The 22,436-nt window shown below is 29.6% G+C and overlaps 1 protein-coding gene across 3 annotated transcripts in view; it reads left to right on the forward strand.

Annotated features, from left to right (window-relative positions):
• The window catches only part of LOC113374830 (septin-7), a 334,150-nt gene that overhangs the window by 244,956 nt on the left and 66,758 nt on the right, over positions 1-22,436 (forward strand). For all 3 annotated transcript variants that reach the window (XM_026614797.1, XM_026614796.1, XM_026614795.1), the window contains one exon: positions 10,541-10,765. In XM_026614797.1, the coding sequence (XP_026470582.1) occupies positions 10,541-10,765 (225 nt within the window). The remainder of the gene's footprint in view (positions 1-10,540; positions 10,766-22,436) is intronic.

The raw sequence follows: 22,436 nt of genomic DNA on the forward strand, positions 1-22,436 counted from the left end.
ACTGCGGGCTAAAACGTGGACGAAAAATTTTTCATTTTTCTGCTATTTACAAAGAAACGGCTTGGCTGATCGCGCAAAATTGATAGACGCTAGTCCTCATCGCGTTCCATCGAATAGCTTTTAAATTTTTGAAATCGGTCCAGCCGTTTTTGAGAAAACGTCAATTTTTACATACTTTTTCCAAATTTGGCTTCATTCGAGTCAGAATGGCTTGAAACGTCGAGAAAACATAAAGTTATCGAATCGGATTTTTTGATGAAAACATAAACTTCTCCTTCGCGAAGTTAAAAATACACTACAATTTATTGAACAAATTTATTTCCAATAGCTCAATTTATTTTAATGCCAAGGGTTATCCAACATTTTTAATCATATCTAGATGTAGGTGTATAAATGATTTTTTGTTTATTCACGACTAAAACATCGATTTTTCAAATTTATCACACAAAAATTCATCGTCTGCCTTTGTGATTGCTTCTCATATCAATACCTTAGGTCATAAGTCATACATAAAAACAGCTTATAGAACAATAATAAAGAGTTCTGATTGCTGTGGAAACAATAAAAAAAAAATAGTTTTCAGTATAAATCACATTTTTCTCAATAATAATTCGATATACAATCTCTTGAAACAAGTTAATTCTAGATGAAATACGATTAGTTTTAATTTTAGTGGAAATGAAAAAAACATTGTATGCGTCTTTTATTTGCATGATAGCTCACTCATTTTACACGCAGAAGTACTCATTTAAAGCTTATTTTCAGCACTATAAAACCCCATTTTCATATCTTGCCTAATATTGTTCCTTTATAAAATACCGATTTATTAACCACTTAACGGGTACGCACGAGCACTGCTCGCGCACTCTTTGCGTACCGTACCGGGCTATCCCGAGCGCTGCTCGCCAAAACTTTTGTTTAAGTGTTATGCGATAAAAAGCCTACGATGACTATATATTTGGATATGTTTAGTTTAGATATGATAATAACAGTTGAATTATCAGTTGTATATATAAGAAAATAAACTTTAACGACTTTTGGGATGATTAATGAACTCTTAAAAACGCATGTCTAAATATCCATCAAGGAACATGTTATTGTTATAAGATTGTCTTATTTATAATGGGAATCAATCAATGATTACTGTCGAGGGTTTTATCTCTAATTAGGTAAGGATTTATATATTCTGATTTTAACTTCCGTAGCTATCACACGTACTTTTGTTATAATTATATTTTGTTAAATTTGCTTTTATTTCGCAGAAATTGGTAAGTATGAATCCCAATTATTTCAATTTATCCTTAAAATTTATGTGCCAATATATAATTTTTTATTATCAAGAAATCATAATTTTGAGAAGATGGATTTAGATTGTTCAGACTGCAGTTCTACATCAACGATTATTAGTTTGGAATCTGAAAGAGAGTTAGACTTTGATGATGAAATTGAATTTGATGGTTGGACTGAAATTGATATAAGTACAAATACTCCACAGCCACAAACTCCTTTTGAATTCATGGGAAATTCTTCCATAAATGAAGATGTTGCATTGCTAACAACACCTCTGCAATTTTTTAATTATTTTTTTGACGACGAATTGGTTGGAAAAATTGTTGAAGAAACAAATGTATATTTTATACAAGAACAGAGAACGGAGCCTTCAACGTCTGGTGCTGTAATGGATTGGAATGTCACAGCAGCAGAAATGCGAATATTTTTTGCAATAGTGTTAAATATGAGTATCGTATACAAGCCAGATGAAAATATGTATTGGTCGAAAAATCCTATTATTGCCACTCCATTTTTTTCCAAAGTAATGTCCAATAGGCGGTTCAAATTGATCAAAAAGTATTTACATTTTATGAATAATGAAACCTATAATTCTGATTTACATCCTTATCCGAAACTGAATAAAATTTGGCCTGTATATGATTTTCTGAATAAAAAATTTAAAACTGCTTATACCCTTCAAAGGGAAATTACAATTGACGAAAGCCTAATGTTGTATAACGGAGCACTAAGCTGGAAACAATATATGCCCATGAAACGTGCAAGATTTGGCATCAAAAGTTACTTCTTGTGCGAATCGAAAACTGGGTATATATGGTCTATGATGATATATACGGGAAAAGGGACAATTATCGATAGTGAGTTCCCAAATTTGCCAATATCATCTCAAATCGTTATGAGTTTGATGAAGCCATTGATAAATAAGGGATACTGCCTCACTATCGATAATTTTTATAGTTCTGTGGAACTATTCAAATTGTTATCGGTTTTCAAAACAGATGCATATGGAACAGTGAGATCTAATAGAAAAGGTTTACCAATTAATATAAAAAATCCAAAAAAAGTGAATCCAGGATACGTAAGATCTTTTAGAAAGGAGAGATTGATGGCCATGAGATGGAAAGACAAAAGGAATGTGTACTTCCTTTCTACAATACACGGTGCAGATCAGGTGGAAATAGAAAAGAGAGGCATCATAAAAATGAAACCCAAAGTGAGTGTTGATTATAATTTTACGATGGGAGGTGTTGATCGCGTCGATCAACATTTGTCGAGTTATCCCCTTCCAAGAAAAAGAGGAAAAAAATATTATAAAAAAATGTTTTTCCATCTCATGGAACTCTCTGAATACAACGCATATGTGCTCTACAGAAAAAAAGGAGGTAGCATGACACATCTTGAATTTAGAATAAAACTAATCGAAGAATATATAGAAAAATATAGTGTTGGAATTTTTTCTGCAAAAGGTGGTCGGCCAAGCAACACCCCTAATCCGCTAAGATTGACAGAACGTCATTTTCTAAAAACTATACCGGCGGTGGGTAGTAAAAGCAGACCTACAAAAAGGTGTGCTGTTTGCTGTTCGAAGCGGGACGACTCCGGAAAACGTGTCCGGAAAGAGAGTCGATACTGGTGCGCCGAATGTGAAGTAGGCTTATGTTTGGAGGAATGCTTCGAAATTTACCACACAAAAACAAATTATTAATTCTTTATTATTATTATAATCTAATTATTTATTTTACCTTGTTATATGTTTTGTGCCTTTAGATGTATTAGTATAAAAAATATATTACACCAAAATGTCAATTTACTTCAGTTTTCTTATTTTTTTAGATTATTTTTTAAATTATTTTTTATATTTCTTTCAGATAAATAAATAGTATTGAAATTAATAAGTTAATAACAAAATTTTCCATTAGTGATTGATATTGTATAAGAAGTGGTTAACAATAAATGTATTGAAAACCGTCAAAACGGTATTCAATATTACGATGCATTTTGCTAATTTTATACAAAAAAATTAAAATGAAATGAAAAATCGTATCAGAAACATATATTACATCACTTAAGCTTTCAAAATCCGAAATAAAAAAAACCTGCTCTTTTAGATCACTTTTTTCGAAAAAAAACTCGATCGTTAAGTGGTTAAGACTTTAATTGATAAAATTTTGTTCATTACATGATCTTCGTTAAAAGGTATATTTCTGAAGATATTAGCAAAAAACGATGAAAAACGCAAAAAAAGTAACGAAGTTTCAGTAGCCAGTAACTTGAACAGTATTTGCTTTTTTGAAAAACATTATTAAACATTTTTCTCTTCTAATTAGTTCTTTTATCGATATCAGACGTTATTTTGAAAAAATGATCATTAGACACATATGCACATCAAATTATCAAATATTTTATAGAGATTTTAACAATAAGTATAAATTTCGTTTACATTCCTATGGGTTCGGTACCAATGTTTATCCGTTAGACGGCGATGCGGCGCTTACGCGCTTCGACATTTTGTCTCTATGCAGTTAAAGCAGTACGATTGCTTTGAAAAAAAGTTCAGAATTTCCAAAATATGTCTAAATAAAGAACACACTTTTTCTTAAAAAAGAATTTTAAGAACATTTTTTAAGAAAAAGTAATTTTTTGTCAAATTTATAGTTTCTCAAAAATCTAATTTTGTCGATGTAATTTTTTTTCAAAAATGTTAATTGCTTTTAAAAAAATAATAATTTTTGGTACGGGAAGTTCCAGCAATTTGCCTTAAGGCATGATTCCATGCGCTCCATTAGTTTCAATTTTTTTTTCAAAAAAATTTTTTTGAATATCGAAAATAATTTAGATTTTAATTGTTATTCTGACTTAAGTTCTAATATACTCGTACTTTAAACAAATATTTTCAACTTTGCAATTCAGTTTATATAATTCTTATAAATATTCGAGAATGTTACAATATTTATTTATAATAATCTATTTGAAAACATTTAAAATTCCTCGAACATTTCGTTACGATACGGGAAGTTCCAGCAATTTGCCTTAAGGCACGATGCCATAATTCTAGTTGCCTTCCACAATGAGTAATTGGTATCATGATCTGATGATTTATTTTTGTGTTGAAAAATTAGTATTTTCAGGTCTCTGCAAGTTTATTAAACTATTTTTTTATCTCCCTGTGAGCGGAGACAATATGATTTTCGATTGACTGCGAACTTCAGTGTAGAAATTATAGCCGCATCTTTATAAGTATACTAGCTGACCCGACAGACGTTGTTCTGTACCTACGTCAACAATTTTTCAATATTTTATACTAATATTTACTGCTTAGTTAAAAATAATAATTACTGTTTTTTGAATTACTATTTACACCAATATATAAGTGATGTTGAATGTAGAACTGTTTCAAATAAAATGATTGTTCTCAATTCCCACAGTTAACACTTTAATTATTTATTTAACAAATATTAAAAAATGTTCAATAAAATTGTATATTAAAAATTAAACACTGCGATTTATAGAACAAATTTATTTCCAATAGCTCAATTTATTTTATTGCATTTAAGGGTTATATAGTATTTTTAGCCATACCTGTAGATGTGGATGTATAAATGAATGATTTTTTGTTTATTCACGACTAAAACATTGATTTTCCAAATTTATCACACTAAAAATGATCGTCTGCCTTTTTGATTTATGGTCATAGCATAAGATACTCATGTTGAAAATTGAAATCTTTTAAAAAGTACAACAAATTCAGAAAGAATTAATATATAGCATTGGCGGCAAAGGTGCAATATCACCTTTTATTTTTCTCACCCAAAATAATTGCTTCAATAATGTTGCCTATAATTTTTATAATTTTGTACCATATTTTAACTGGCTTTAAGTAATTTTAATATCTAAATTGCATTTTTTTCTCTAATAAATCAATATACATTATTGCTTAAGTTTATATTTGAAGTGAATTAATTTGTCAAATCCTGTTCACATGTGCTCTATTCAACTTACGATCAACAAAATTATTGCTCTGTAATTTTTTTTACTGTGCTCCAATTTACTTGATATTTTGGAAATAGGCTAATCTTTATCTTAGTTTCAATGTTTTTAACAATTTGCACTCCGTCACCATCCACAGCAATAATTGGATTATTACTCTTTTAATTCTGATTTTATCAGAACTTGTAATACACTATTTTAAAGGTGATTAAATGAGCTACAACTTTCTCTATCATTAATTTTACCGTAACTTCTCTTATTGTAAAACGGCGAAGGGTTAAAGGGCTCGAAAGACCTCTGGTTGGACAGCTCCTTAATTAATCATACATCTATCAATATTTGTGTAACGAAAAAATAATAAACAATAATAATTAGTCAGAAAAATACCTCGAATTTTCTTATATATATACTTTTATACGTATTCTTTCAGAGGTATTATGATGAGAAATTGGTTGTTTTTTTTAAAATGTTTTTTTTTTTTTTCATGAAATCATGAGTTTTTTAAGAATCATTTGTACTAAAGTTGTGGTATTTTCTAGAATCCATCAAGATCTCTTAAACCAAGTTAATTCTAGATTGAATACGATTATTTTTAATTTTGGTGGATATGGCACTCAAAGTATTTGATTTAAATGAAAAAAAAAAACATTGCATGCGTCCTTTATCTGCATGATAGCTCACTCATTTTACACGCAGAAGTACTCATTTTAAAGCTTATTTTGAGCACTATAAAAACCGATTTTCATATCTAGCCTAATAATGTTCCTAAAACACTATAAAATAACGATTTATTAAGATTTTAATTGATATAATTCTGTTCATTACATGATTTTCGTTAAAATGTATATTTTTGAAGGTGTTAGCAACAAATGATGAAAAACGCAAAAAAGAAACAAATATTCAGTAGCCAGTAACTTGAAAAGTATTTCCTTTTTTGAAAAACATTATTAAATATTTTTCTCGTATAATTAGTTCTTTTATCGATACCCAACGTTATTTTGAAAAAAGTAAAATTACACCACTGAAAAGAAATGTCATCCACCCGAGAAGTGGTAAAGGAGTCTAAATTGTTTTCACTTCTGAAGAGTAAGATGAACCTAGTTCCAAAATTCCAAACGAATTGGAAAATAGTAAAAATTTCAGACTCAAAGCGCTCCATTGAGTAAATATTCCGTACCCAATGACAAACATATGAATTTTTGACACAATGAAACTTCTAAATAATTTTTTTTGTATTGTGACTTAGTATAGTAAGGCAAAACGACTGCAAATTGAATATGTTTGAGCGCAATCACTTATGGCTCGCTCCTTTGCGCGAATTCGTACGGCGAATCTGTTCGCAAAGTGCGCAAACAAAATTATTGCAAGCAAAAGCAAACCACGCGCACGTCAGACGCATGCGCAGACTGCATCACTTGTCAAATGCATGTTATATTATTTGCATCTTATATTAATTTAATTTTTGGCACATCTCAGCTGCTTTTCGGCATTAATAATGTAGACATTACATTTTCTTTATTCATAATTATGAATTTATTATATTCTAATATTGCCTTAGCCTATAAGTGAATAGAAATGTTTTTAATTGACAGTCCTCAATTGTTTTTAATGTCAAACTAAGCTTCAAATATTTTCAAGGGCAAACAATGATAAGCGGTTTTTTGTAATTTTTTCTATTTATTTCTACAATTTAACTATATTTCTATGAATCTAAAAAATTCATTCTAAAAAATTTCCCGAACAAACTTCAGGAAGATTCATGAAAATCCGAATTATAGTTTAGGAGGAAATATGAAACTTACATTGTTACAGAAGAATTTTATATATAAGATTGGTATGATTGGTATATTGGTTTGTGTGCCATTCATGGCATTGTTGATATCATGTTCATTTTTGAGGGGCATGTTACAGTTTACTTTGCTTTCAATTTGGCAAGAAAATTGTGAGAGAAAAGCTCGATACTTTTTTAGTTTTTACTTTTAAAACATATGTTTAATATACAAAGTCCGTATAAAATTCTCAAAATGCGTCGAGGTTTGTGTCGTCTGTGCGGGCATTCTGTGCAAAGCAGTTTCTGCACCATATATAGATATTAGAACTCTTTTTGAACTCATTTAGAATATTACTTTTTACGTTGTGACAGGTATGGTGTAAAACAAATATCATTTTACTGTTTTTTAAGCAATGAGTGTCGGTTTTTCACATGAATTTGATTTAAAATTACACATTCTTCTTAATCTCAACTGTTTAATTAATTTTATACCAATTGTATCGTATTCAATCCAAAGAATACAAAATAAACAAACTTCATTGAGCATATGATGGTATTCCAAGCACCGAAAAGGAGCGATAAGCGATATTTCTTTGACGTCAAGCAACAGAGCATAATATTTTGGTTTTTAATTAAATAGATTGGATGCATATATTTACTACGAATAACTATTAAGAAAGATCTAGAAACTACTCCAGTTACGTTTGTCATTTTAAATTTGGTCAATGTGATTTTTGGATTTCTTAAAATTTTCATTTATTTTAATAAATTTACATTTGTATAGTAGGTCATGAATTTAATTTACTCCTGCTTATATATTTGTTCCGTATTTTATAACGTTTACGTAATTTACTTTCTTCAAAATGTATGACATTGTATCAGATACAATGTATCTAGTTTTAAAAATTATTATGACAAATGTACAGTGTCTTGATGAGAAGAAAAAATACATTGTAAAGATTTTGCTCTAGTACTGAAGATGTAGATATCGAAAAATGTATTTTTTATTATGTTAATAACATAATATTTTTATATATTATTTAAATACGTTGAAATAGTCTAAATCATAGTAAACTAACTTCTAAAGCGTTCATTTTATAAAAAAAAAATTATATTCGGACGACGGGTTCGTGTTAATAAAATTACTAAAGGTCCTGCAACACTTGATTCATCAGATTTTTTTAAATCGATCATTATTTAGATTATCTCACATGTGAATATAAATGTATTGCCGCTTTGTGGCGTATCTCATTTTATTGTATTCATGTTAATCCTTTAGCTTGCTTGTGAGCTATTTCTTTTCGATTTATTTAATGAAAAAAATTGAGAATTATGTTGAAATGTATAACAATAAAACCTGAAAGTTTTGTTTTTATTAAATATTTAGTTCCTTCCCTAAAAATTCCTAAAAAAGCGATTTTTTGTAACCTCTAAGGCAGGCTCCTCCCCACTTACGAACCCAATGATTTTTTAATCATACAAATCGGTTATTTCATACCGTCGAAAATATCGAGGACATTTGTTTGGACCATATAGAAAACTTCAAAATTAAAAATCTTGGTACGGAATCCAAAAAAGTTTATACAAAATTGGTACACATTATTAAAATTTCTATAAAATATCTGATAATTTTATATACATATGTCCAATAAACATTTTTGACCGCCAAATGGCATTTTTTAATTTATTTTTATTGAGAGTCCATAACCGCTAGACCTGCTATCCTAAAAATTTTACCAGTTGTTCATTTTGTCAATACAAGTAAAATGTTTTTTGAATTATTAAAATCGGACGCTCCGTTCTCTTAAAAACTGATTTATCGTTTTTGGCACTTTTTGCCCGGTATCTTCTGAACGGCTAGACCTGCCTTCGCCAAAAACTAATCAGCACGTCTTTTTATCCATACGAATCGAATGTTTTTTTAATTATTCAAATCAGTTGATCGGTGTTCCCGAAATCGTCGACGAAAATTTGTATCCGCACACACACACGCACACATACACACACATCCCTTTTTTCTAAGATATGCGAAAATATTCAGAAACCTTTGAAACGTAAAAATATATTAAAATTTTCATTTTCGTTTTTTTGCAATTACTATAACTTGTCCTACGGGAAGTTAATAATAATAGTAAACATCATAAGTTTGTTAGCCTCACATATTACACTCTTAGGTTATTAAATGTTCTATTACAATTCATTCTATATGCAATAGCAAAAATTATATCAGACAAGGATCAAAAAAGTTCAACAATTTCTTTAAAAAATCACATTACAATAAATGGTTTATCATGATATTAGTTTATCATGCCGTGTTTGTACTACCAAACTATATTTTGTGTAAATTGCCCAAGTGCCTGGATGACGATTGACTGACAGCGTGATCTCTACATTTGAAATAAAAAAAATCACTGATCTTTTTATATGTTTATGTATGTATTTCGTGGGGTAGTAGATTCTTGTCAGTGGGACTCTCCATTTGTTTAGTAGTACTAGTTGTAGTGCTTCGTTTTATGTAGCCTGTAGATACCGTAAATTCGTCTTCGTTGTCGCGTTCCACACGGGAGCAGCCTACAACAATACTGGTTCGTCCGTTTTTCATCCATTCCAGCGGGCTTTTATAGTTCAAGACAGATCTCAGCAAATTTATCATCTTAAATGTTTATCCGAATTTGATGTTCGTATGTTTGGTGAAGCTGAGTCTACGGTTCAGGTTCAGGTTTAGGCCAAGGTATTTGACCTTTTTGAACCATTTTACTTTGTGACTCATTACTTTATTCTGCCCAACTCTGTCAGTTTTGTCAGCTTTGTTGCTCTTTGTAATCATGATAGCCTCCGGCTTGGTGTTGTAGACCCTCTGGCGAGACGTAAAACAAAATAAAACACATTTGTTTTGTTTTCATCACCATGACAATAACGAACTTATGAAAAAAGCGAGAACGACGGATTACTGTCGAGTTGCTGGCTTAGCCTTCAACAAAGCTTCTAGAGTTTAAAGGGTAAAATTGGTAAAACCATTTTACCTGCTGCTAAGAAAATATTTGAAGATATTGATATGTTTTTAATTAATATAACCGGGCTCGCCCGTAGGTTAAGAGCGACGGGACTTGTTTCAGAGGTCCCGGTTTCGATACCCACTTCGAGCAGCCTGTTGTCAGACAACATTGACAACGGTTTTCACTTGGAAATATAGATTGCAATATGTTTCCAAGTGAAAATAGCCCTCACCCGGCATTGCTGCACCATACTTGCCTTATTACAGAAATTGTAATAATAATTTATCATACAGAGATGTGACAACTGTTTGGGTTGCCATCTGTCAAACAGACTAGTATTAAGTCAAAATCAGCACAACAGCTTATAGGACTATTAGGTTCTGATTGCTGTTCAAAAATAATAATAAAAAAAAATTAATATAACCTACATACAATTTAGTACCATTCAAATTAATATTACTATTTATAATGACACATTTCGTTTTGTCTATTTCAGCTGCAAAGTAAGCGCGAACTGTTCTTCAAATCCGAGAGCCCCAGTAGCCCTGGTGTTCCACCGCCTCAACCGCCTTCGCTAGCAACTTCGCCTAATGGTCAACCGCCTTCTACAATTCCAACCGCCACTCAGCCATCATCACAAGCATTGACTAGTACTGCGCCAGTAGCCGCAATTAAAGAGACCCTAGTCAAAAAGGCGGTAGCTTCCGCACTGGAAAACCAGGTAATTTGCGTTTCCAATAATTATTAGAAAGCATTCAGATAGCAGTCATTGTATTGATTATCTGTTTTTCTATTAAATGATATAGCCGCATAGTTTCCATGCTAGTATATAAATGATTCATACGCCATTTTTAAAGAATTTGAATTTTTAACTTCTGAAAGTTGACTTTTTTTAAACTTTCGTTTTATCATAACCGTCGAAGATATAGAAAACAATGGACTTATATTTATTATACTCTGAACTATAATAAATAATATAATGGACTCATATTATTTGTAAAAAATAATTTAAAAATGTATTTCAAACAATTAAATTAATTTTTTATCTTGTATTTTCTGACCTCATGATTATTTATGCTAACCTTTAATTATCATTATTTATTTGGTGACGCGAAGATTGAAATAACTTCATTTTCATAAAAGAAATAAATGAGATATATGCTAAAATGGTCATTTACTTTCCCAACCATGTAAAACACATATTATGGTTACTTGGTTTTTATACTCTCTCTAGACAGATTTATTAGAGCTAGTAGTTCGGTCCGTCTGGATAAGGTTAAATATCAATAATCAATTTTTATTATTAAAATAAGTTATTAGTTTATATTAGTGATGTGCCAAGTCGAATCAAGTGTTTCGAATCATTCGAATCAAGCCTTTAACGACTTGATTCGAATCAGATTTTACTTGATTCGAATCAACTCGTATCAAGCCGCGAAATATTTACTGTGATAAATATAAAAAAATGTTTTAATTTAATTCAATATTATAATAATATAAATAATAATAATAATAAATATAAAAATAATAATAATAAATATAAAAAATAAATCTTGAATTAAGGGGGGCGATACATGTAATCGCCTTAATTTTTACCATTTTTTGAGGACTTTTTAAACTGGGAAGGAATGACTGAATCTTTTTGAACTTTTTTAGGGTTATTTATTATATATTAAAATACACAAAAAAAAATTTTTTTTATTTTTTTTTTTAAATGGCTGCCGTAAAAATAAATCTGCCAAGACCCTCTCGGAAAACGCCATCAATTTGCGGGCGTTCTCACTTTTCGTACGGTGATCTGAATTAAAAAAAATTAGTTTGTACGCGTTCATAATACATATATCTTCTAGTTAAACCAAAAAAAAATTAAAAAAGTCACAAAATCGTAAATTGGCACACCTTAGAACAAAAAGTTCGATTTTTCACCTTTTTTCAATGGTTTTTTTGGTAAAAGGATTAATTTTTGAAAATTTTTTTGGAATGTTTGAGGTTAAACTAGAAGCTATTACTGTAAAGTAGATGTGTGCAAAATTTCATTGGAATCGGTTGAGAACTTTTTGAGTTATCCCGCCCGCAAATTTAAAAAATGTCGTTTTGAGAAAAACGCGTTTAAAGTTTTGACACATAGAAACAGATAAGAGTACAATAGCACTCAAGCGTCGAGTTGAGGCGTGGCACTTAAATGAGTTTTTATTGTATAAATAATTATAATTTTGTTTTGAATATTTACAGGCATATTTTTGAGATGTTATTGTAACGATTTATGAAAAAAAATCGATTTTTTTTTCCCTTGTTACATGTATCGCCCCCCTTAAATCATGCGAGTCACTCGGCTTTAATACGCTTAAATGTATCACCCGACTCCAATTTATATGACTTTAACCGCATTCATTGTCTAACAATACCATCCGACTCCATATGACTCAAACCGACTCATCCCGACTTCAAGTCGATATGAATTCATCCGAGTTTCTATGACTCAAACCGACTCATCCCGACTTCAAGTCGATATGAATTCATCCGAGTCCTTATGACTCAAACCGACTCATCCCGACTTCAAGTCGATATGAATTCATCCGAGTTCCTATGACTCAAACCGACTCATTTCGACTTCAAGTCGATATGAATTCATCCGAGTTCCTATGACTCAAACCGACTCATCCCGACTTCAAGTCGATATGAATTTATCCGAGTTCATATGACTCAAACTGAATCATTCCGACTTGAGTTCGAAACATGTGTCCGTGTTTTAGCGTATCGACTTATCGAGATGCAGTGCGTATGGGTTTTGGGTGTTTGTTTATTTTTGACTAAGCGCTGAGAGCAAATTTGTTCAAGAAATATCAAAAACTCGTTTAGATAATAAATACGCGATTTAGATTTTTAATTATTATCAAAATAAACTACACAACGAGTTTCATACACATACAAAATTATCATATTTTAATTATGCAAGTAATGGCAAATTCACACAAATGAAATAATATCAATCTTTACAGTAGTGGATTGAATTTTAAGTCATTCGTAAGACGTTAGATTCAGCTCCCTGTTTAGATTAGATCTAAACAATCAATAATATACACATGCATTCGTTCAACGTAAGATTAAGAATATTGTTTTATATGCTTTAGTGATAGAGAAGTGTTTGGTTATATTTTACTGTAAATTCACTTGAAATATTAGTTATATTTGTAGCTAGTTTATTATTATATATATAATATAAATGTAATTATCTCTGCACTTTTTGGAATCAATTGCTTACTAAATTAATTATTTCACTTATAAAATTATTAAAATGATATTATTTCTTCTCTTAAATTATAATTGTTCATATATGAACTTGATTCGAATTGATTCGAATCAGGTTTTTTTCTGATTCGAATCAATCGAATCAGGAAATTTTGGAGTCGGCACATCACTAGTTTATATGGTCCAATCAATTTCGAAGTAAGAGATTGTCTATTTGTAAACCAAAATTTTGCTTTTTTTTATTTTCAAAAAAAAGTAAACTATCTTGAAGATATAAATACATAGAAAATCATGAGCCTTATGACATATACTTCAAAAACAGCAAATATATATTTAAATAGAACCATAACACTTAAGAGTTATATTAATAGAGTATCATTTAATAGTATCATATCATCTGATTTTTTTTTTTGAAAAGTGCGATTGTAAGGAGCTTGCTCCGTTTTCGCAAAATTTTAAGCTCAAAGTGCCTTTTACTTTTCTTCCCAAACCCCGGATTGGGGTTGGTAATGAGAAGGATGTAAGCACCCGTTTGAGCGTAATTTTTTAAAATTTAAATTGAGCAGTCTTTTTTTTATCATTTTTAATAAATTTTAAACAATTAGGGCTGAGTGAAGCAATAATAAAGTCAGAAAATTTTTCGTGCAAGCGCCTGGTGAAAATTTGAAAATAACTAGTTGGTATTGGTATTTAGCCTTGAGGCAAGTTACATGAACTTCCCGATGTGTGTAAATAATCAACTTAATCAATAATAAACAAATTAATTTATGAGTGATTAAAAGTATTCCGAGATGATTTATTACACATAATTGAAAGCGAACGAACACGTTAACTCGGATTATTTTCTAAAAGCAAATTTTCACAAATCAATAATTTTTATAATTGTACCAGTTTTCGTAGGACGTTAATGGTTTAGTATGTTCATTAAGACCAAGTAATCTATCGTTATACCAAGTAAATCAAGGGCGAGCAACCTTTTTAACCTACGGGCCAATTTGGTTTTCCAAAATTTTATGGCGGGCCGCACGTAATATATATATATATATATATATATATATATATATATATGTTTAATTTGAGTTTAATATTCGGGCGTAACATCAATAAAAATATTTTTATTGATGTTACGCCCGAATATTAAACTCAAATTAAACATATATATCAACATCAAATTCAAGAATATTCAAAAATATATATATATATATATATATATACTAGATGACCCGACAGACGTTGTCCTGTACCCACTTCTACGTTTTTTTAATATTCTATACTAATATTTATACCGTTCAGTTAAAAATAATCATTGTTCTTCGAGTTACTATTTACACCAATATATGAGTGATGTTAAATGTAGTACTGTTTCAAATAATATGATTATTCTCAATTCCCACAGTTAACACTTTAATTATTTCTTTAACAAATATTAAAATATGTTCAATAAAATTATATATTAAAAATTATACACTGCGATTTATAGAACAAATTTATTTCCAATAGCTCAATTTATTTTGTTGAATTTAAGGATTATACAATATATTTAGACATACCTGTAGATGTGGATGTTTAAATGAATCATTTTTTGTTTATTGACGGCTAAAACATTGATTTTCCAAATTTATCACCATGTATTTATTGTCATAGCATAGATACCTGTGTTGAAAATTGAAATCTTTTAAAAAATATAACAAATTCAGAAAGAATTAATATATAGCATGCGGTCAAGGTACAATATCACCTTCGATTTTTCTACTCAAAATAATTACTTCAATAATGTTGCCTACAATTTTTAAGATTTCGTACCATATTTTAATTTGCTAAATTACACTAATAATTCTATATACATTATTACTTACGTTCATATTTGAAGTGAATTAATTTGTCAAATTTTGTTCACAATCTATTCAACCTACTATCAACAAAATTATTGCAGTAAATGGAGAGGAAAAAAGCGTATGCCCAGCTAATCTTAATCTAAAGTTCAGAAGTGAAAACAATTTGCATTTCGTCATCACACCCCGCAATAATTGGATTATAACTCTTTTAATTCTGATTTTATCATAACTATTAAATATATAAGTAATATACTATTTTAAAGGTGATTAAATGAGCTACAACTTTCTCTATCATAAATTTTACCGTAACTTCTCTTATTTTGAAACGGCGAAGGGTAAAAGGGCTCGAAAGACACTCCGGTTGGACAGCCTCGCACTCTTTAAACAGTTAGAACTCTATTAATATTTGTGTAACAAAAAAATAATTAATAATTAGCTGAATACCTTGTTTTCATATAATACTTTTATACGTATTTTTTCAGAGATTTTATGTGATATTTTTTTTAATATTTTTTTAAAATCATGAGTTTTTTGAAAATCGTTTGTACTAATGTTATGGTAAGAATCCATCAAGATCTCTCAAACCAAGTTTTCTAGAGGGAAAAAATTATTTTTTTTTGAAATGAAAAAAAAATTGTATGCGTCTTTTAATTGCATGATCGCTCACTCATTTTACACGCAGAAGTACTTCTTTTAAAGCTTATTTGGAGAACTATAAAAACCCATTTTCATAATTAACTTAATATTGTTCCTAGAACACTGTAAAATAGCGATTTATTAGGATTTTCATTGATATAATTTTGTTCATTACATAATTTTCGTTAAAATGTATATTTTTGAAAATATTAGCAAAAAACGATGAAAAACGCAAAAAAAAACAAATTTTGAGTAGCCAGTAACTTGAAAAGTATTTGCTTTTTTGAAAAACATTATTAAACATTTTTCTCTCATAATTAGTTCTTTTATCCACACCCAACGTTATTACAACCACTGAAAAGAAATGGCATCCCCCCGGGTAGTGCAAAGGAGTCTAAATTGTTTTCACTTTTGAACTTGAGAGTAAGATGAGCCTAATTCCAAAATTCCAAGCGAATTGGAAAACAGTAAAAAAAAGTTCAGACCCAAAGCGCTCCATTGAGTAAGTATTCCGTACAAAATGCCAACCATATGAAATTTTGACACAATGAAACTTCTAAATAATTTTTTGAATAAGTAATTTTTTTTGTATTGTGACTTAGCATAGTAAGGCAAAACGACCGCAAATTGAATATCTTTGAGCGCAATCACTTATGGCTCGTTCGTTCGTTTGCACGAATTCGTACGGCGAATCTGTTTGCAAAGTGCGTTGAGAACACGATTCGCCGTGCGCGTCAGTCGCATGCGCAGACTGTCAGACGTATGTTATATTATTTGCATCTTATATTATTTCAATTATGGCACATCTCAGCTGCTTTTCGACAATAATAATGTAGACATTACATTTTCTTTATTCTTAATCATGAATTTATTATATTTTAATATTGCCTTAGCCTATAAGTGAATAGAAATGTTTGGCAAATGACAGTTGTCATTTGCTTTTAATGTCAAACCATGCCTTAAATATTTTAAAGGTCAAACAATGATAAGCGGTTTTTTGTAATTTTTTCCATTTATTTCTACAATCTAACTATATTTCTATGAATCAAAACATTCTAGAAAATTTCCCGAACAAACTTCAGGAAGATTCATGAAAATCCGAATTATAGTTTAGGAGGATTAATGAAACTTACATTGTTACAGAAGAATTTTATATATAAGATATATATATATATATATATATATAAAATGTATAAAAAAGTATAAAATGTATAAATATGTGATATATAAATGAAAAAGGCAGCTAACACAAATTACATTGATAATTTACCCACTACAACGCTAAAATACTAACATACATATTTGAATTAGGTTATGATATGCATAGCGAAACGAGTGAGATTTCAATAACTTTGAAAGTTTTCTCTCAAAAACAGTTTTATCTTCAGATTTTAATTTTAAATTTCTAATTTTTTTGCTAGTATTGCTCTTTCTGCAAGACATTCAAAAACTATGTACTTCTAATGCACATCGGGAAATATATGTACAGTAGGATAAGCCTGCAAATCAGTTAGTTTTATCGGAGGTAACCATTTTGTTGCCAATATCTAAGAATTAAAAGTTTTTAAAATATTGCAGCGAATAGAACGGATAAATTTAAGCTTTTTTATAAGCTCAAAAAAATCTTGATCAAATTTGTCAAAAATTTGCAATACGGCCCTGAACGAAACAAACACGTGGTTTCTTAATAGCGTGTCAAAATTTCTTTAAAAAAATGACAAGATCCCATCGCTTTTTAAATTGCCCGTAAAATTTGAACACACGCTAAAAATTTTTCAAGAAAAAATGTGAAATTTCTATCTTAAACTCCGAACACTAAATACATAGTTTCAACAACTTGTTAAGTTATCATGCTTATTTGTGTGTTTTACCATCTGTGATGTTAATAAATATAAATTTTATCAATGTGCACATACTCATACCATGGATTAGTAATGTTTTCATATGTTTTATTAGGATACAAAATTGCAAGTGTTTTATTTTTATTATTATTATTATTATTATTATTGTTTTTCTATGAAATTCCTGCCATATTATTTATTTAGTTTTAATTTTTATAGTTAAATTGATTACTACTGAATGAAGGCTAAGATGCTAGCCGAAACGTATGGATTTTAAATAAATAAATTTCTGAAAACTCTCATACTATTTTTATTGAAGTAACGCCCAAATTTTTAACTCAAATTAAACATATTATATCATCAAATTCAAAACTATTCAAAATATATATATATATATCTTATATATAAAATTCTTCTGTAACAATGTAAGTTTCATATTTCCTCCTAAACTATAATTCGGATTTTCATGAATCTTCCTGAAGTTTGTTCGGGAAATTTTTTAGAATGTTTTGATTCATAGAAATATAGTTAAATTGTAGAAATAAATAGAAAAAATTACAAAAAACCGCTTATCATTGTTTGCCCTTGAAAATATTTGAAGCTTAGTTTGACATTAAAAACAATTGAGGACTGTCATTTGCCAAACATTTCTATTCACTTATAGGCTAAGGCAATATTAGAATATAATAAATTCATAATTATGAATAAGGAAAATGTAATGTCTACATTATTAATGCCGAAAAGCAGCTGAGATGTGCCAAAAATTAAATTAATATAAGATGCAAATAATATAACATTCATGTAACAAGTGATGCAGTCTGGGCATGCGTCTGACGCGCACGGCGAATCGTGTTCTCAACTGCGCGTAGATTGCTTTTGCTTGCAATAATTTTGTTTGCGCACTTTGCGAACTGATTCGCCGTATGAATTCGCGCAAAGGAGCCATAAGTGATTGCGCTCAAAAATATTAAATTTGCAGTCGTTTTGCCTTACTATACTAAGTTACAATACAAAAAAAATTATTTAAAAGTTTCATTGTGTCAAAAATTCATATGTTTGTCATTGGGTACGGAATATTTACTCAATGGAGCGCTTTGGGTCTGAAATTTTTACTATTTTCCAATTCGTTTGGAATTTTGGAACTAGGTTCATCTTACTCTTCAGAAGTGAAAACAATTTAGACTCCTTTACCACTTCTCGGGTGGATGACATTTCTTTTCAGTGGTGTAATTTTACTTTTTTCAAAATAACGTTGGGTATCGATAAAAGAACTAATTATACGAGAAAAATATTTAATAATGTTTTTCAAAAAAGGAAATACTTTTCAAGTTACTGGCTACTGAATATTTGTTTCTTTTTTGCGTTTTTCATCATTTGTTGCTAACACCTTCAAAAATATACATTTTAACGAAAATCATGTAATGAACAGAATTATATCAATTAAAATCTTAATAAATCGTTATTTTATAGTGTTTTAGGAACATTATTAGGCTAGATATGAAAATGGGTTTTTATAGTGCTCAAAATAAGCTTTAAAATGAGTACTTCTGCGTGAAAAATGAGTGAGCTATCATGCAGATAAAGGACGCATGCAATGTTTTTTTTTTTTTCATTTAAATCAAATACTTTGAGTGCCATATCCACCAAAATTAAAAATAATCGTATTCAATCTAGAATTAACTTGGTTTAAGAGATCTTGATGGATTCTAGAAAATACCACAACTTTAGTACAAATGATTCTTAAAAAACTCATGATTTCATGAAAAAAAAAACATTTTAAAAAAAACAACCAATTTCTCAACATAATACCTCTGAAAGAATACGTATAAAAGTATATATATAAGAAAATTCGAGGTATTTTTCTGACTAATTATTATTGTTTATTATTTTTTCGTTACACAAATATTGATAGATGTATGATTAATTAAGGAGCTGTCCAACCAGAGGTCTTTTGAGCCCTTTAACCCTTCGCCGTTTTACAATAAGAGAAGTTACGGTAAAATTAATGATAGAGAAAGTTGTAGCTCATTTAATCACCTTTAAAATAGTGTATTACAAGTTCTGATAAAATCAGAATTAAAAGAGTAATAATCCAATTAATGCTGTGGATGGCGACGGAGTGCAAATTGTTAAAAACATTGAAATTAAGATAAAGATTAGCCTATTTCCAAAGTATCAAGTAAATTGGAGCACAGTAAAAAAAATTTACAGAGCAATAATTTTGTTGATCGTAAGTTGAATAGAGCACATGTGAACAGGATTTGACAAATTAATTCACTTCAAATATAAACTTAAGCAATAATGTATATTGATTTATTAGAGAAAAAAATGCAATTTAGATATTAAAATTACTTAAAGCCAGTTAAAATATGGTACAAAATTATAAAAATTATAGGCAACATTATTGAAGCAATTATTTTGGGTGAGAAAAATAAAAGGTGATATAGCACCTTTGCCGCGAATGCTATATATTAATTCTTTCTGAATTTTTTGTACTTTTTAAAAGATTTCAATTTTCAACATGAGTATCTTATGCTATGACCATAAATCAAAAAGGCAGACGATCATTTTTAGTGTGATAAATTTGGAAAATCAATGTTTTAGTCGTGAATAAACAAAAAATCATTCATTTATACATCCACATCTACAGGTATGGCTAAAAATACTATATAACCCTTAAATGCAATAAAATAAATTGAGCTATTGGAAATAAATTTGTTCTATAAATCGCAGTGTATAATTTTTAATATACAATTTTATTGAACATTTTTTAATATTTGTTAAATAAATAATTAAAGTGTTAACTGTGGGAATTGAGAACAATCATTTTATTTGAAACAGTTCTACATTCAACATCACTTATATATTGGTGTAAATAGTAATTCAAAAAACAGTAATTATTATTTTTAACTAAGCAGTAAATATTAGTATAAAATATTGAAAAATTGTAGACGTAGGTACAGAACAACGTCTGTCGGGTCAGCTAGTATATATATATATATATATATATATTTTTATTGATGTTACGCCCGATTATTAAACTCAAATTAAACATATATATATATATATATATATATATATATATATATATATATATTGTTCTGTAATAACACGATCATACGTGCTTTTAATCAAAATATGAATTCATTGTTCAATGTTGATCAAAGTCCAAGATCTTTACATGAACGCGGAAGACGCCATTCCTAGAATTGACACGTACAATGCATAATATATAGAGTCAGAATTATTTGTAATAACCAGTGAAGTCTTAGTCAAGATTCTAGCTAGTGATGTCTTAGTCAAGACTCTAGCCGATTGATTATGTCTTGAGAGTAGTCTTAGATAATCTAAGTGGAGATTATGTCTGTGAAGTAAAGCAATAAATACAGTGTAAAACATTACAAGTGGATTTTTATTGGAACCTGAAGTTTGTCTCTTCCAGCGAATACCTTATTGAAAGGACCCATTAGTCTGAAGAGAACTCTCATCAAACCAGTCGATCAAATATTATTCCTACTGCTCGACCCAAGGCATCAGGAAAGGTTGGACGGACATTATTACCATATCGCATAAAGAAGCTACTACAGTAACCAATATCCAGGACTGTGGATCTTACAACAAAAGGACCTCCAACCCATACCCGAACCATACTACCAACACCATCATATCATTTCATGGTGTCAAGCAGTGGATTTCCTTGTAGTGAAGTGTTAGTTTTGTGAATTGTGCTTGGTGAAATCTGGATCCGGTTTTCTTCGCAACCAGAGGCTGCAGAGTAATTAAACTAAAACGGAGTATCCAGCAAGCAGCAAGACCAGGACTAGCACGAGGAACTAAAGGCACCAAAGGTGGCAGCATTACCGAGATAAACTACGCAGACAGATCTACGCACATCGACGCAGACTTCTTGACTAAGGCTCACTCCCCAAGTAAGAAAAACCAATCCTGAACACCAGACCAGAACATCATAGTCTTCATTTTTTTTTAAAGATTTTATTTGTCAATTATAATATAATTTATAAATATTATTTTGTCAATTTGAATTTTTTTTAAGTATTAGGATTTTGGTTGTACTTGGGTAACATTTTTGTAACAACGGGCAGTTCGATTATTGTTCACACCACTATTATTTTGTTGACTTCACATATCACACGTCAAGGTTAAGTTCAAGCAAATATTGTTAGCTAAGCATTTTTAACAAAAACAATTACGAGCATTGCCAGGTCCGAATTTCATAACAGAAATATTTCAAAGTAAAATAATTGTAAAGATTAGTAACAAAGTCATCAAGTAATAATATAAAAGACTCAGAAAGTAATATTGAAAAGTTAGTGACTCTAGTTAATGACTTTGAGTATCCTATCAAGAGTAAATTTACATCTGTTGATCTTTTTATAACGTCGCGATTTTTAATGTGGCTTTAAATGCCAGTATAAAGGCGAAATGCCTAAAGGATTTAGTGTAGCCATTGTGCCACTTTTCAGGCGATAGTGCCAATCCTTCATATCAGATAGCCTAATATTAAATTGTTCAAAAGAAACAATAGGTATCTGACAAATAAATAATTAATCAGGGTAGGAAAAACCCGAATGGAGACTCGTAAGGTTAGTGAAAACCGCGAGATCTTAAATATATTTGACGTAATTTTGATGACTTATAAGAGACTCATGAATCCGCTGGAACGAGTCAATAAAATCTTTCAAATAACTTTTATTTCGTTATTTTTATTTTTAGGACCAAAACACGCTCATCGATTATATTGATAATATTAAATATTGCATGAGAATAAATTCCAACTATTAATGTTGAGTATAGAAACAATTTTAAAATG

Source organism: Ctenocephalides felis, unplaced genomic scaffold (genome assembly GCF_003426905.1).
Source record: "Ctenocephalides felis isolate EL2017-DRISC unplaced genomic scaffold, ASM342690v1 CF-g0.4_SCAFFOLD_01886, whole genome shotgun sequence".
Lineage (NCBI taxonomy): Eukaryota > Metazoa > Arthropoda > Insecta > Siphonaptera > Pulicidae > Ctenocephalides > Ctenocephalides felis.